Consider the following 15,791-nt stretch of genomic DNA (forward strand, 5'->3'; position numbering starts at 1 on the left):
AACTTCTGTTCCAAAAGTTTATTTGAAAAGAGGGTTTTTGAAACTTAAGGCAAATTTCTTCATAAACAGTGTTGTATATAGTATTGTTCCCATGAAATCCTAATTGATTTATAGTATATTTGAAACATAATGCCTAACAGTTCTACACCTATGCCAGCCAAAGTTTTTCTTTAGAAAATTGTGTTCAGAATTAGTTTGGTTACCGGGACTACATTTTCACCTCTTACAGCTTTAGCATTAATGTCAAGATTTTTCATTCTTCACTTGTAAGGGTGAAGGACATGGCACTGTCCCAATCCCAAGGTATTGCTGTTTTTTTCTATAGACTCATAGATTCAGAAATGGACTATATTTGGGTGAAGTTTGGTGGTGAAGAATAGAAAATGGGCCTCTTGGGAAGCTAGAAATCAGGAGATATGGGAAATAGAGCCTCTAGTCATCGTAAAACCCTATGGACAATTCTTATTCCCCAGTCACCTCTCTAGTTTCTGCCTTTTTTCTCCTTTTTTTCCCCTTGGAACCCTGTTGTCCTAAGTATCAAGAGATTCTCTTCTTGGCCTATTACAGAATAGAACCTCATTTTATACCTACTCATTTACCCTTCTGTGCCTGCTTATTTAGTCTTCCGTCCCTGAAGCAAGCACAAACCTTTTTTTTTTCTCATTAAAAAAAAAAAAATATTATATACCAGCACTGGGGAATATGGAGAGGATAAACCTGAAACAAGACTAATTATTAAGTTTTGAACCGTGGGTTGATATTTTTGGATTCCCTATCTTTCTATAAGGAATATAGACAGGATCTCTTTTCTTCCTTCTCTCCTCTCCTTCCCTCCGTTTCTCCTTCCCTCCGTTTCTCCTTCCCTTCCTTTCACAAACAGCTATTGGGAAAGAAAGGCTCAAATGATAGTGGTGGGTCTTTGGAGGAAGAAGAATTAAAGTAAGATTGATCTGTATTTAAAGAAAACCTTGTTTTGTCTCAGACCTCTCAACTTAATTCTTAATCTTTTAAAATTGCTCTACATACTCTATATTGCTGTAATCGGTAATCCAGTATTGCTTCCATGACCTATCTCTAACAGTATAAGAGTACTATATTTCATGTGCCCCGTATTTATAGATTTATAATTAGTCATAATTGTAACTCATTTAGAGATATGGAGTTAAAACTTCTGTAACTGGTTTTTAAAATAGCACTTCACATTTTTTAGAATCTGTCCTTTTTGGTTTTTGAAATCTGTAATATTTTAATTGTTGATATTTTCATATGTAGTACTAATAACCTTTGAAAACCTAGATTCTTGTATTTAACTTTTATCCCCACTGCAGGAATCAGAGATGGAAACAGAAGAAGAGGTTGACATTTTAATGAGTAGTGACATTTACTCTGCAACTTTATCAACCAAATCAATTTCTTTCACGCGTGCCCAAACAGGATGGCTCTTTCGGGAAGATAAAACAGTATGTATAAATCTTGATTTTTCAACTTTAAAAATTGTTCAAAATTGTTGCCAAGATAATGTGGTGGAAATGCAGGAAGAAGTAGCTTACTGAATTGTCTTCCAGTGATTTATTCCCTCCTCCTGAATCCAGATAGGGAATTATAATGGTTGTTTACAGAGTTGGAAGATATACTTACAGAAGCCAGGAGAGAAAGTTTAGCTCATTTGAATTTTGTTGAGAAAGATTCTTGCTGTCAGCTGCTTTGTTATTTACAGGGAACAGTGTCTTCACATGGTTCCATTACATTTCTAATGCTTTTATTCCTTAAGACCACAACGAGGGATACACCTTTGAATTCGTTTCCCTGGATCTTTTTTTTCTTTCTACTTTTAGACTTCTAAACTATTTACTCACTCAGTATCCGTTTCTCAGTATCCCTTATATATGACTAAAATAAGCTTACATTCCTAAAAAAAAAAAATTAAATAAACTTCCATTTCTATAACACTGTCATTAAATTTCCATGGATATTCCCTCATTAGTGAATTGTAAATTCTTTCCATAATTCCCATTTCATCTGTCAGTAAGAGGTTATATAAGACTATTCAAAATATATTTTAAAATTTTTAATTAGACATATGAAGAAGCATTTTATAAAGTTTTAAATAAAATTAAGAATAAGTCATCACAGAGGTGACTGGCTGGCTCAGTCAGTGGAGCATGCAACTCTTGATCTCGGGCTTGTGAGTTCGAGTCCCACATTGGGTGTAGAGATTACTTAAAAATAAAATCTTAAAAAAAAAGAAGAAATCATCACATAGGTGAGGGCCAAGATTTACTGCTTTTAACAATTAGGCTTTAAAAATTATGTTTTATTACACACAATAGAAATGAATATATTCTTACTGGAAAAACAAAAACAAGTTGTATTAGGGTTCTCTGAGGAGGAAAATCAGTAGGAGGTCTCTCTTTCTGTATCTCTGTATATCTACATGTAGATACATGTATATCTATATATAAAGATATGGACATAGAAAGAGAAGGAGGGAAGGGTGTGGGAGAGATTGAATTTATTTAAAGGAATTGGCTTATATGAATATAGGTGCTGGCCAGTCTGAAATCTTTAGAGCAGTCTACCAGGTTGGAAATTGAGGGAAGAGTTAATGTGGTCTTGAGTATAAAATCTGTAGGCTGGAATCTCAGGCAGGGTTTCTGTGTTGTAGCCTTGAGGCAGAATTGCTTTTCCTTCAGGAAATTTGAGTCTTTGCCCTAAGACCTGCATTTGTTTGGATGAAGCCTACCCACATTATGGAGCGTAATCTGCTTTATTCCAAGTCTACCGATTCAACTGTTAATTACATCTAAAAAAAAATACCTCCATAGCAACATCTAGGCAGGTGTTAGACCTAGATCTAGCCAAGTTGACACAAAATTAACCACCACACAACCTTATAAATAAACCTGAAAAATACCCCTTTATTACTACTCAACCCCCAAAGTACTTTATAGAGGATTATGCAGAGAATAAAAAAAGATCTAGAGGATATACAAATGCATAATCCTCTACAAAGTATTATGTAGCTTTAGTTGTTGATATTTATTTATTTTTTTTAGTGTTATATTATGTCTATTGTTTTGCAGTTTTTTTTCCCCCACTCTTTAGTATGTTTAGAAAGTTTTTTCTTATCAGTAGTACCACTTAATTCTTTTTAGCAACCGCATAGTATTCCATAGGATGGGTATATTGTAGTTTATTTATCTAGTCTCTTATTTGTGGCCATTTTGAAGAATGACACACATTTGTGTCCAGTTTTCTACTATTACAAATGATGTTGAGTTTACCATCCATTTACACGCCCTTGCATTGTCTGTTATAGATAACAAAAAATGGAATGGCTGGATTATGAAGAATATATATTTAAAGTTTTTATTGATATGATGATTTACTTTTAATAAATGCTTTTTCATTATAAGATTTCAAAAACTGAAAATTATCTCCTGAGTATTTCTCAACCACAAATAAATTCTATTAGATGTAGGCTCATCAACTTTATTTTCTAAGCCTGTCTGGCAACAAATAGTATTATAGGATTCCCAGTTGTGAGCTCCCACACTGCAATCCATTTGTTGGCTTGAAGTCTTATTTGTTTGTACTCTGTTCTTCTGGACAGCATTAGAAGGATCACCTCAAGAGAAGATAAAAATTGAAGCTGCTATTCATCTAGGGCTACCGCTAAGCAGCTCAAAGCTGTTGAACAGAGTCTAGGTGATCTTCTTAAATCTTTGACAGGTAAGGAGGGAGTCAGTAATACTTATGGTTCCCATTTTGTAGGTAGAAACGGGCAGAATGCTTTACTTTTTGGTGACAGGTAACAAGGCCACCAGAAGCAAGGTGGACATGGAAACAACTCTAAATACATAGTTTTGGAGTGCCAGAAAACATCAGTAAAATGGAGACCAAGTGATCTGCATGCAGGTAGAAATGGGAAGCTTGTTTTCAGTAAGTTACTGATCATGGTTTTTGTAGTAAGGTGTTTGAAACTGACAACCCATGGGTCTGAAAAAGGTGAAGGTTAATGTTGAAGGAGGTCTTAATTGAAAGGAAATAACAACTCTTTCCTTGATATCATTTATATCACTTGAGTTTCCTTATCCCGAATCCATAAAGTAAACACTTAATTGTAATTGTATTGGGGAGCAAGACTATTCTGTTGTTCTCTTTTCATTATTGAAAGCAGCAAGCAACTGTAACTTGAAGTTAGAGCTTATTAGAGAATAGAGTATTGGAGCAGGTAATTAATTCTAGTTGTGCTAGAGATTCCTATGTGAATTAGAATATTTCTTTTTATTCCACTTTCTTTTCTATCTATAAAATGGGAACAGCAGTTATCCCTGACCCTTCCTTGTTACTCATGATGTTTGACTATCAGCTAAATAAAGTTTTCAGATAGCTTTGTGCTACTTGGGAGTAGATTCTAAAGGAATACTATGTGGTATTTTTATTTAGATTTAATTCATTTGTGTGTTTTAAATTTTCCTTTACAAATGTGAAATGTGTAATTTATTTTTCAATTTAGTAGAATGGGTAAGATAATTTGATAAGCTCAGTTACCAGAGGACATTTATTTTCACCTAAATGTTATATGTTTATGGAAAAACATATATTACTTTGAAACTTTATTTTTAATCTAAGATAAACTTAGTTTGTTTTATTATTTTGAAATATTTGAATATTTTATTATTTTGATTATTTAATTTCGTTTTAGGAAAGAGTAGGAAACTTTTTGGCAGACTTTTATCTGGTGAATGGACTTGTTTTAGAATCAAGAAAAAGAAGAGAACATCTTAGTGAAGAAGATATTCTTCGAAATAAGGCCATTATGGAGAGTTTGAGTAAAGGTGGAAACATAATGGAACAGAATTTTGAGGTATAATATTTACTTCTAATTTATAATGTTCTAAGGAGAGAGAGGGTAGATTTCATTCCTGGCACTCATTAAGTTTATATAAGTACACTAAATACACTCATAGATTTTTATTTTATTTTATTTTTTTACTATACATCACCTTTTATTTTTCTTTGATAGGGCCTTTGATGATTTTTTGTGAATCTATTCTCAGTCTTTGAAACTTCATTAATAGATTAAAATCATTTTATAAGTATGAAATCCAGTGTTAATTTTTAATCTGTGTCTCTTTGCATATCTTCTTTTTCCTACTTCACCAACTGAAATCTTGTGTTGCTTTGAAGGCCCAGCTAAAGATTTACCTCCATTATGAAGTCATTTCTAATCTCTACCTTCCCATAAGTTTTATTTAGGATATGTATATTGAGAGCGTGCTATATGTAAAGAATTGTGTGACAGTAGGGAAAGGGGAGGGAAAATTAGGAAATACAGAGGTATATGAGACATCATTGCCTCTGCAATCTTATTCCCTAATAAGATAATTGGATGGGGTCTTAAATTTATTTTTTATTTTGAAAATTTTCGATTTACAAAAAAGTACAAAGAAAATAGTACAAAGAATTCCTCAATACTCTTCATCAGGATTCCCCAAATGTTAACATTTAACTACAGTTGTATAGCAGTGTTTTTCAAATTGAAGGTGGCATAGGGACCCCTTAGTAGGTTATGAAATTGAGTTAGTGGGCTTTGACCACTTTTTTTAAAAGAGAAAAAAATTAGAACCTAAATAAAGATGTTAGAGTAAAACCAGAACACATGACATGTAGTGTGGGTCATTACTTTATGCAATAATAGTTTCAGGGATGTATGTGTTGTATAAATACACATATGTGTGAGTGCTGGTTTGAAGTGTCAAATGTGAGTCACAGTAGTAAAAAGATTAAAGGTTACTATGGAGAGGCTTGAATCCCTTGAATGTTAGTTTCTCTCCTATGGTATTGTGCCAGATTATGTTTAGGGATAGATAAACTTTGCAGAACAGTATGCCAGGTTCCAGCTAATTCATGGTAATGCTGTACGTGCCAGAAAAATATTTTAATGTTTCAAAAATTCCTGTGTTTAGTGAATCAGCTAAATAAGTACAGGATATAGAATGTCTAAGACTCCTCATTAAATGTTGAAGTTGTGATTATGCCAGTGTAGTGTGATCCTGGCCCCTCCTTCCAGATCCCCTTTGTACAGCTTTTTCTTTTGTCCATGGGATAGAGCCTCACAGGACTTCATTTTCTGGAAGTCTTCTGGTATTTACTGATCTCTTGATCAGTAGGAGATACAGGACATGATATACTCCTTAGGAAATAGAAATGCAGATGAATTGAGAGAGGGAATGCTGAGCTCAGTATTTGACAAAGCTGCTACCCTCTCCCATTATTAACCAGACAAAAGCCCATTTCTTTGGACTTGCATTGTGATTTCAATTTTATTGGACTTGTTTTCTAAAAAATGATTTTGTTGTGGTGGGAGTTATTGCCTTTGTTTAAGCTTGGCAATAAACTATTTTAGGATGAATGTATAGAAACAAAACTTTATAGAATAGAGTTTTGTGGGCCATTTGCCATTTGTCTTCAGTTGTCTGATTTATCTATATTTAAGCTTAACAGTACACAACATGATTTTCTTTAGGGCAGAGATTATAACCTGATGCACCTGAATTGTTAAAGGGGCCTTTAAATGATATTTTAATCAGCAGTAGTTTTGAACTTTGAACTTAAAACATAGTTTAATTCCAAATGGATATATAATGGAACAAAATAATATGAAATAAATTAACTAATTAAGCTTTTGACTTCTCAGAAATCAAAGGAAACATTTCCTTTGAACTGTACAGTTCTTGATGAATATTTAAAATCAACTCATTGATTTCTACAAAAGATAAAAAACTTGGTGGGATTTTGATTAGAAGGATGTTGAATATATAGATCAATCAATTTTTATATAAAGATCTGCTTGATTTTTCTGAATTCAGCTTTTTATTTTGAGATAATTATAGGTTCACATACATAGTCATAAGAAGTAATACAGAGGGATTCTATATACACCTCACCCGGTTTCCTCAAATGGTAACATCTTGCAAAACAGTAATATAGTATCATAACCAGGGTATTTGCATTTATAGTCAAGATATAAAACATGTCCATCACCACAAGATTTCTCCTATTCCCCTTGTATAGGCACACCTTTTGCCTTTTTGTGCCTTCCCTGTCCTTTATCCCTGGCAACCATTAATCTGTTTCTCCATTTTTTTAAATTTTGTCATTTCAAAAGTATTGTATATAACCTTTTGAGATTGGCTTTTTCTGCCCCCCTCCCCCCAGCTTAATTCCCTGGTAATTTTTCCCCGTTGTAAATCAATAGTTTGTTGCTTTTACTGCTGAGTAGTAGTCCATGATATGAATGTACCATAGTTTGCTTAACTATTACTTGTTGAGGGACATTTGGGTTGTTTCTAGTTTTTGACCATTATGAATAAAGCTGCCATAAACATTCACATATCGGTTTTTGTGTGAACACAATAAGTCTTTATTTCTCTGAGATAAATGCTGTCTTTGGGAATGCATGATGCTGGCTGCTTGTGTGTGCACTTGAGGGGTAAATGGGCAAAGGGATCCTTGGGGAGTGGGCTGTAGGACCCTGTGTGCTCCACTACCCTGGTAGCTCTAGAGGACAGTTCATGCCAGTTGTCTGATTTGTCTACACTGTGTACTGTTCATACTGTAACCAGGGCCCAAGCAAGAGCACCTGGTTCTGGGGGGTCCCAAACAGACCAGGTTGAGCCAGCCACTTGCCACTGACAAGATCCAAAGGCAGACAGACAAGTGGTGAAATAAGAAAGGACATTATTTTGGTGAGGCCAACACCAGGAAGACAGCTAACTGATGTCTCAAAGACTATCCAAAGTGCTGAAAATACTTCCGGGTTTATGTAAGGAAAATGTGGGACAAAGGTACGTGGGTATGTGCTGCTGGACAGTAAAGGTCAGGTTGATCACTGCCTTTGGGTCAGTCATGCAGGGTCTTGCTGGTGTCAGGGCAGTTCTTATTGCTTGAAGGAGTAGTTTAGGTTTCTATCAGGGGATCCTGTGCCTGTAGGGTTTTTTTTGCCTGAGTTAAAAGATAACTGGAAAGAGCAACTCAATTAGAAAGTACAGACTGAGGTCAAATGGAGGTAGCTGAAGTCCTTTTTCAACACTCATCTCTAGAATGCCCAGATCCTATCTTTGTTCTGGTCCATTCAGAACTCCCTCCATAATGAAGAGTTCACATCCCTCCCTTCCGGGGGGGGGGGGGGGAATTCTGTACTCAAGTCCAAGTGCAATTAAGAGTACAGTTGCTGTGTTGTATGGTAGTTAAATGTTCAGTTTTGTGAGAAACTGCCAAAATGTTTTCCATTTTCCATTCTTGCAAGCAGCGTATGAATGTTTCTTTGCATGCTTTCCAGCATTTGATATTGTCACAATTTTTATTTTACCCATTTTTTAATTTTATTATTATTTTTTATTATTTATTTAGCCCATTCTGATAGTGTCTTCCTTAGCTCATGATGCGTAACAAAATACCATAGACTGGATGGCTTAAACCATAAGAATTTATTTTTCACAGTTCTAGAGGCTGGGAAGACCAAAATCATGATGCTGGCCTATTTGCTTCTCAGATAAGGGTTTTCTTACTGACTTACAGATGGCTGACTTCTTGCTGTGTTTTTAGGTGGGGGAGAGCACTCTGGTCCCTCCTTATCTTACAAGAATAGTAATCCCATCCTGTGGGTCCCACCCTTATAACCTCATCTAAATCAATTTCTTCCCACAAAAACAGACTCAAAATGGATGAAAGACCTAAATGTGAGACAGGAATCCATCAAAATCCTAGGGGAGAGCACAGCAATCTCTGTGATCTCGGCCACACAACTTCTTGCTAGACACGTCCAAAGGCAAGGGAAGCAAGGGCAAAAATGAACTATCAGGACTTCATAAAGATAAAAAGCTTCTGTACAGCAAAGGAAACAGTTGACAAAACCAAAAGATAACTGACAGAATGGGAGAAGATATTTGCAAATGACGTATCAGATAAAGGGCTAAGTATCCAAAACCTATAAAGAACTTACCAAACTCAACACCTAAAAAACAAAGAATCCAGTCAAGAAATAGGCAGAAGACATGAACAGAAATTTCTCCAAAGAAGACATCCAAAAATGGCCAACAGACACATGAAAAAATGCTCCACGTCACTTGGCATCAGGGAAATACAAATCAAAACCACAGTGAGATACCACTTCATACCGGTCAGAATGGCTAAAATTAACAAGTCAGGAAATAACAGACGTTGGTGAGGATGCGGAGAAAGAGGAACCGTCTTACACTCTTGGTGGGAATGCAAGCTCGTGCAGTCATTCTGGAAAACAGTATGGAGGTTCCTCAAAAAGTTGAAAATAGAGCTACCTTGCGACCTAGCAATTGCACTACTAGGGATTTACCCCAAAGATACAAGTGTAGTGATCCGAAGGGGCACCTGCATCCCGATGTTCATAGCTGCAATGTCCACAATAGCCAAACTATGGAAAGAGCCCAGATGTCCATCAAGAGATGAATCGATAAAGAAGATGTGGTGTGTGTGTGTGTGTGTGTGTGTGTATAATGGAATACTACTCAGTCATCAAAAAAATGAAATCCTGCCTTTTGCAACGACGTGGATGGCACTAGAGGGTATTATGCTAAGCGAAATAAGTCAGAGAAAGACATGTATCATATGATCTCACTGATATGTGGAATTTAAGAAAGAAAACAGGATCATAGGGGAACGGAGGGAAAAATAAGACGATGAAATTAGAGACGGAGATAAACCATAAGAGACTTTTAATCATAGGAATCAAACTGAGGGTTGCTGGAGGGGTGGAGGGTGGGGGTAACTGGGTGATGGACATCAAGGAGGACTTGTGATATAATGAGCAATGGGTATTATATAAGACTGATAAATCACTGAACTCTACCTCTGAAACTAATAATACATTATATGTTAATTAATTGAATTTAAATTTAAAAAAAGAAAAGTTTGCTGGAAGAGTAGTTGGGAAATCCTGCAGTGAGAATGTTGGGGATAGCCCTTGGCACCTTGTAGGAGCTGCTTTTGCTGCTCATCTGTGTTGGTCAGCTCTCTTGAATTCCTTAGGACCAACAAGATTTTGCTTGGTTTGTTTTGTTTCCTTTTGCTTTGCTTTGCTTTGAAGCCCTGTGCAGGGTAGGTGTTGTGATCTTGGAGAAATGTGGCCTAGGAAATTGGATGATACCAGTCCACAAGCATACACCTGGCAGAGGAGGTGGCAGAATAGCTCAGTGGCCCAGAGGAAGCCTCTCTGCAGAGCATTTTATTCTTTTTACTACCTTAGAGGCTGATAGCCAAAGGAGGGCCTTGGTGCTTGTTTATAATTTATGCCTATCTAATTTCCGTGAGGTAAGGAGACCTATAATGAAGATCACATTTAGAGAGATATTTGAAAAATAAAGAAGGAAAACTAGAAGCAGTGCTGAGGAATAAGCAGAAAGTGCAGGGGCTGTGGCACAAGTTGATTGTCACAACTGAGCATTACATTTAGTTCTAAATTTTCTCCTAGCTAACGAAAAACTGGAAATACAGAGAATAATATAGTGTGCATTGCATGAATGGAAGAAATACAACTGTCCTTCAGAGATACATAGTTTCTGTGACTGGATGGAGGTGTTAGCTAATGCTGTGGTGGCAATCATTTTGCAATATATAAATGTATCAAATCAGCATGCTGTACACCATAAACTCAATGTTGTATGTCAATTATATCTCAATAAAACTGAGGTAAAATATAAAAAAAAAAAAAATCTACCTCCCTAAGGCCCCACCTCAAATACCATCACATTAGTGGTTAGAGTTTTAACACATGAATTTTGGAGGGATATAAATATTCAGTGCATATTAGATAGTGAATAGTGCTGTCTCATTGTGGTTTTATTGCATTTCCCTAGTGGCTAATGATATTTCAGCGTTCACCTTTTCTTGTGCTCATTTACCATAAAATATATAGATTTATATTCTCTCTGATAAAATGTCTCTTCATGTCTTTTGCCCATTGTCTAATTGGATTGTTTCTTTACTATTGAGTTTTTAAAGTTCTTTATATATTCTAGATACTAGTTTATTGTTAGATGTGTGTGCAGATATTTTTTTCCCTACTCTGTAGCTTATTTTTTTCATCCCATTAAACAGGTCTTTTGAAGAGGGAAAGTCTTTAATTTTGATGAGGTCCAGTTTATCAATTTTTGTTTTATGACTTCCACCAAGTCTAAAAACTCTATGCTTAGCTCCAAGTCCCTTAGATTTTCTCCTATATGTTTTTGCTCAAAGTCTTAAATTTCTACATTTTACATTTAAGTCCATGAATTAATTTTGTATAAGGTGTGATATACAGTCAAGGTTTATTTTTTTTGCTTTGGATGTCCAGTTGATTTAGCACCATTAAAAAAAAAAGGCCTGTCCTTTCTCCATTGAATAACCTGGAATTTTAATTGGGGTAGTGTTGAATTTGTAAACTAAAGTGAGGGGACTTGATATCTTAAAAATATTGAATCTTCTGTTTCATGAACATGGTATATCTCTCCATTTATTTAGATCGTCTATAGTTTATCTCAGAAGTGTTTTGTAGTTTTTAGTATACAAGTCTTACACATATTTTACTGAATTTATCTCTCAAGCATTTAGTATTTTTTAGTGCTTCCATAAATGGTAATGTTTTTAGATTTCATTTTCCAGTCATTCCTTGATAGTAGATTGAAATACATATCATTTGTCTATATTGCTCAATTAATATATTAGGTATATAGTTTTTGTAGATTCCTTAGGATTTTCTACAGATACTCATGTCAGGTAATAAAGGTCTACTTTTTCCTTGCCAGTCTTTTAGCCTTTTGTTGTTTTTCTTACCTTATTGTACTGGGAAGTAACACCGAATAATGTTGAATGAAAGTATTGAGAGCAGGTGCCATGCCTTTTTCCTGACCTTAGAAGGGATTTTTTATATGTGTGAATCTTAAAAAATCATTATACTAATTTTCAATCTGGCATAAGTAATTTCTTAAGGATTACTAAGAGCCATGGCTATATTTTTGTTAACTCTATAATCCTTGTAAGATTACATTTTTATTGTTTTAGAATAAAGAAAATATGTATCTCATTATATATTGTTTGGACTTTTGATAGGGAAGAACTGAAGAATTACATTTGAGAATCTTTTTGGAGTTCAATTATAAATATTTAGAAGAAATTTAAAGAAAATAATAATTCTATCAGATACTCATCTATACATATAATTTGATTTGGTTGAATCAGGTAAGGTGCAGGATGAAAGAACATCAAAATAGAATTGATAAATGTAATTATAAAAAAGATACAAATAAGCTGTGTTTTTGTGTGTGTGTGTGTGTGTTTTGTTTTTTTCCCCTGGACACAATCTGATAACACATGGAAAGCAAAATGAAACTGATAGCAGTTTAATTATATTCAATAGTGGGCATTAAAGGAGAACAGAAATATTTGAATGCATTTTGTAGATAATTTTAGGAATGTAGTTCTTTTAAACCTACATAAGCTTTTTAGGAAAGGTATATATAAATTAACATGCAAAGTTTAAAAATTGGTGTCAAAAAGAGCAAAGGGAGGGATCTATTGAATTCAAGAAACATTTAATGATTAACTATGTTTAAAATTTTAACAGAGTTTTAAAAAAACTTATACCAGTATTGAAATTAGTGGCTGCTAGGTCATATTTGTTAATACAAAGACAAACCAGTATATGCTTTATTAACTTTAAAGTCAGGGTGAAATATAGATTAGTTATTCAAATGTATGTATTTTAATTAGTGACCATTATATACAAAGTGTTATGTTATATTGGAGAATAACAAAGGATTCTCCAGTGGCCTAATTTGAATGGAGTACTATAAACCTAAATTCAGTTTCTACAGTAAACAACTGAATCCATAGTCACCTCAACAAGTTTTTCTTTCTTATTTGTGTTCGCTTAAAACATTGGAGTTGTTTTTAGCATGGGCATTATATTATTTCATATATCATTTCATTTATTATAATGGCCTAATGAGACAAGTATCACTGCCCCATTTTATAGAAAGGAAATTGAGGTTTAAAGAAATTAATCTATATGGAGTCACAAAACTAGAAGTAACAAAAGTAGGTTTTGATTTTAGGACCCTTACCCCAAGCTGTTTTTGCTCTAAGTATATTCCTTTCCAGCCTGCCTTTGTTATAGTTGCTTCTTCCTGTATATTCACATGTTTAACCTGTCTTAGTAATTCTTTCAAAATATTGGGAAGTTGAAGTTGGAAAAGGAGTGGAGGAACCTTAAGATATAATTCTGGGAAAGATGCTATTAGTAAATGTAGTAAAAAATCGGTATTGTGATGTTTTTAAAATTATGTGCGTAGAACATATATTACTGAAGAAAATATTTTTGGCTTTGGAGCATTACTGAAAATTTCAAGAACCTAGAAAATATGTATTTGAAGCCACATTTTAATAGAATTTCAGTTCTTAAAAATAAATGTCTAATTCTTTTCAAAATGAATTTATATTCTTTATTGTAAATGAATAGCTTTGTCTTTTTTTTTTTTTTAGGCAAATATTTGTTCTAATTTCCATAAGAAATAGCTTATAGATAGTATTTAGGAGGAGTTATTTGCCATTTAACTAGTTTTGCCATGCCTCCTCTTCCCCTGCCTCCTTTCCAGACATGTTTTTAATATTTACTACATATTTTTGACAATATTTTTTATAATAAAATTTAAGTGCTCAGAGTTTCTTAAGTCACTGATACTTGCTCTTAAATTTTTGGTGTTCTCTTTCCTCTTTGTTCTAACCAATTATTGTTAGAGCAGGAACCAATGCCCCATTTATACGTTAGACATAGAGTCATTGATAAAAGTATTTATTGTGTGCCAACTATATATATAGAATACTGAGTTAAGGTCTATTAATGCTTATATATTTTTTTAAATATATAAAATCTAAGTAGGAATACATAGACATGAATGAATGTCTTAAACTTCCAGAAACCTTTGCCGTATAATAACATAGGAGCAAACCTAACAATACATTAAAAAATGTATATTTTTTATATGCTTCAAGGAAAACAGGCATTAGAATTTTTGCACTTAAATTTGAAGAAAGGTTTGATGACATTTCAGTTGCAGAACCTGTTGACTTGGGAAAATAACATTAGAAAGCCACCTGGTGTCCTGCGGTCGCCTTCATGTCTTCCTGTTTCATTAGATAGCTGTGGTAGCAGCGTCGAAGGAACACTGATGGATTTAGCTACAAATGTCAGTACATAACAAAGGGTCAATTAGAATAAACTAGGAAAGACTTTATTAAAATATAATAATTGATACCATGATAAGATAAAGTACTCAATAAAAGAAATTATAGATTCATTATAGTTTTTTTATGAGATGGGTGATGCATAATGTACAGTTTAGAAAGAATTCTACTAGAAACAGAACTGCTTTAGAGAAGTATATTACATGAAAAAATATACTTAAGTGACATACCACATCATGCCTGGCAAATGAGTCTTATATGTATGTATGATAATATGCATGTATACATATATACGTATGTGTATATGTACATTTATATATAATGTATAAAACCAGTTATAGCCAAATGTATGCAAATATTAACTAGACTGGAAGCAAGAATAGACAAATTTTAAGCAGTGTTCTGAAAGAAAAATTGACTGTGGTCTGCTTAGTTAGAGATTTGGATGGAGGTGAGATTAGCCTTTGCTATTGTTCTGGGTTGGACAGCAGTCTTAAATTTTTCCAGTCTCTTCCCTTAGAATTACAGGTTCTGTTAGCATGTATCTGTTTCCCTTTTGCAGTATCACAAGATACTGTTTTACCTAATATCTTGTTACAATATTTATGAGGGTCACTGACTACCTTTGAAGCCTGCTTGTCATTCTACTAAGCCATTGCCACATGCCATAGTATTATGGGTAGTATCCCATTATATGTATTAAACTGGTATTGATTACTTTTTCTCATATAAAAATCTGAGTTTGTGTGGTTTCTCTGCTCTGTGGGTTAATCTCAGACCTAGTCTTTTTTGTCTTACTTCTCTGTTGTTCTCAGATGTGACTCTCATCCACATGGTATAAGATAGTTTATTACCTGTTTATAGTATTCCAGCTAGCAGGAATAGTAATTCCTAATAGTGATTTGGAAGGAGAGGGCTTGCCTGTTTTGTTTGAGAACCCACACTTCACTCTGCTCACATCCCACTGGTTAGAACTTAGTAACATGGTAACACTTAGCTAGCTGTAAGGATGGCTAGAAAATAAGTCTTTAGGAAGTCATATGTCCAGACAAAAATTTGAATGGGAGGCTTTTTTTTTTTTTAACAATAAAGAACGGGAGAATAGACACTGGGTGGACAGCTAGTAGTCTCTAATGTCTCATTGGTTAGATACATATCTGATGATGTTTCTGTTACCATGTAAATACTGGTAACTCTCACCCAAAAATATGCTTTCAATTGTGACTTCTCCTAATCATCAGATCTGTAGTGCTTTCTTCTACTCCACTTGGATAAACATAAGTATCTAAAATTTAGTATGTTTAGGGGTTCCTGGGTGGCTCAGTTGGTTAAGCATCTGACTTTTTTTTTTATTAACATATAATGTATTCTTTGTTTCAGGGGTACAGGTCTGTGATTCATCAGTCTTACACAATTCACAGCACTCACCATAGCACATACCCTCCCCAGTGTCCATCACCCAGCCACTCCACACCTCCCACCCCCATCCACTCCAGCAACCCTCAGTTTGTTTCCTGAGATTAAGATTC

General features: G+C 34.4%; 1 protein-coding gene across 2 annotated transcripts in view; it reads left to right on the forward strand.

Annotated features, from left to right (window-relative positions):
* Positions 1 to 15,791, forward strand: part of ANKRD13C (ankyrin repeat domain 13C) — a 94,759-nt gene that overhangs the window by 55,278 nt on the left and 23,690 nt on the right. For both annotated transcript variants that reach the window (XM_045897418.3, XM_045897417.3), the window contains 2 exons: positions 1,329 to 1,460; positions 4,709 to 4,870. In XM_045897418.3, coding sequence (XP_045753374.1) covers positions 1,329 to 1,460; positions 4,709 to 4,870 — 294 coding nt within the window. The remainder of the gene's footprint in view (positions 1 to 1,328; positions 1,461 to 4,708; positions 4,871 to 15,791) is intronic.

Source organism: Mirounga angustirostris, unplaced genomic scaffold (genome assembly GCF_029215605.1).
Source record: "Mirounga angustirostris isolate CCGP_5_RB_7025 unplaced genomic scaffold, mMirAng1.0.hap1 SCAF_4, whole genome shotgun sequence".
NCBI classification, from domain to species: Eukaryota; Metazoa; Chordata; class Mammalia; order Carnivora; family Phocidae; genus Mirounga; species Mirounga angustirostris.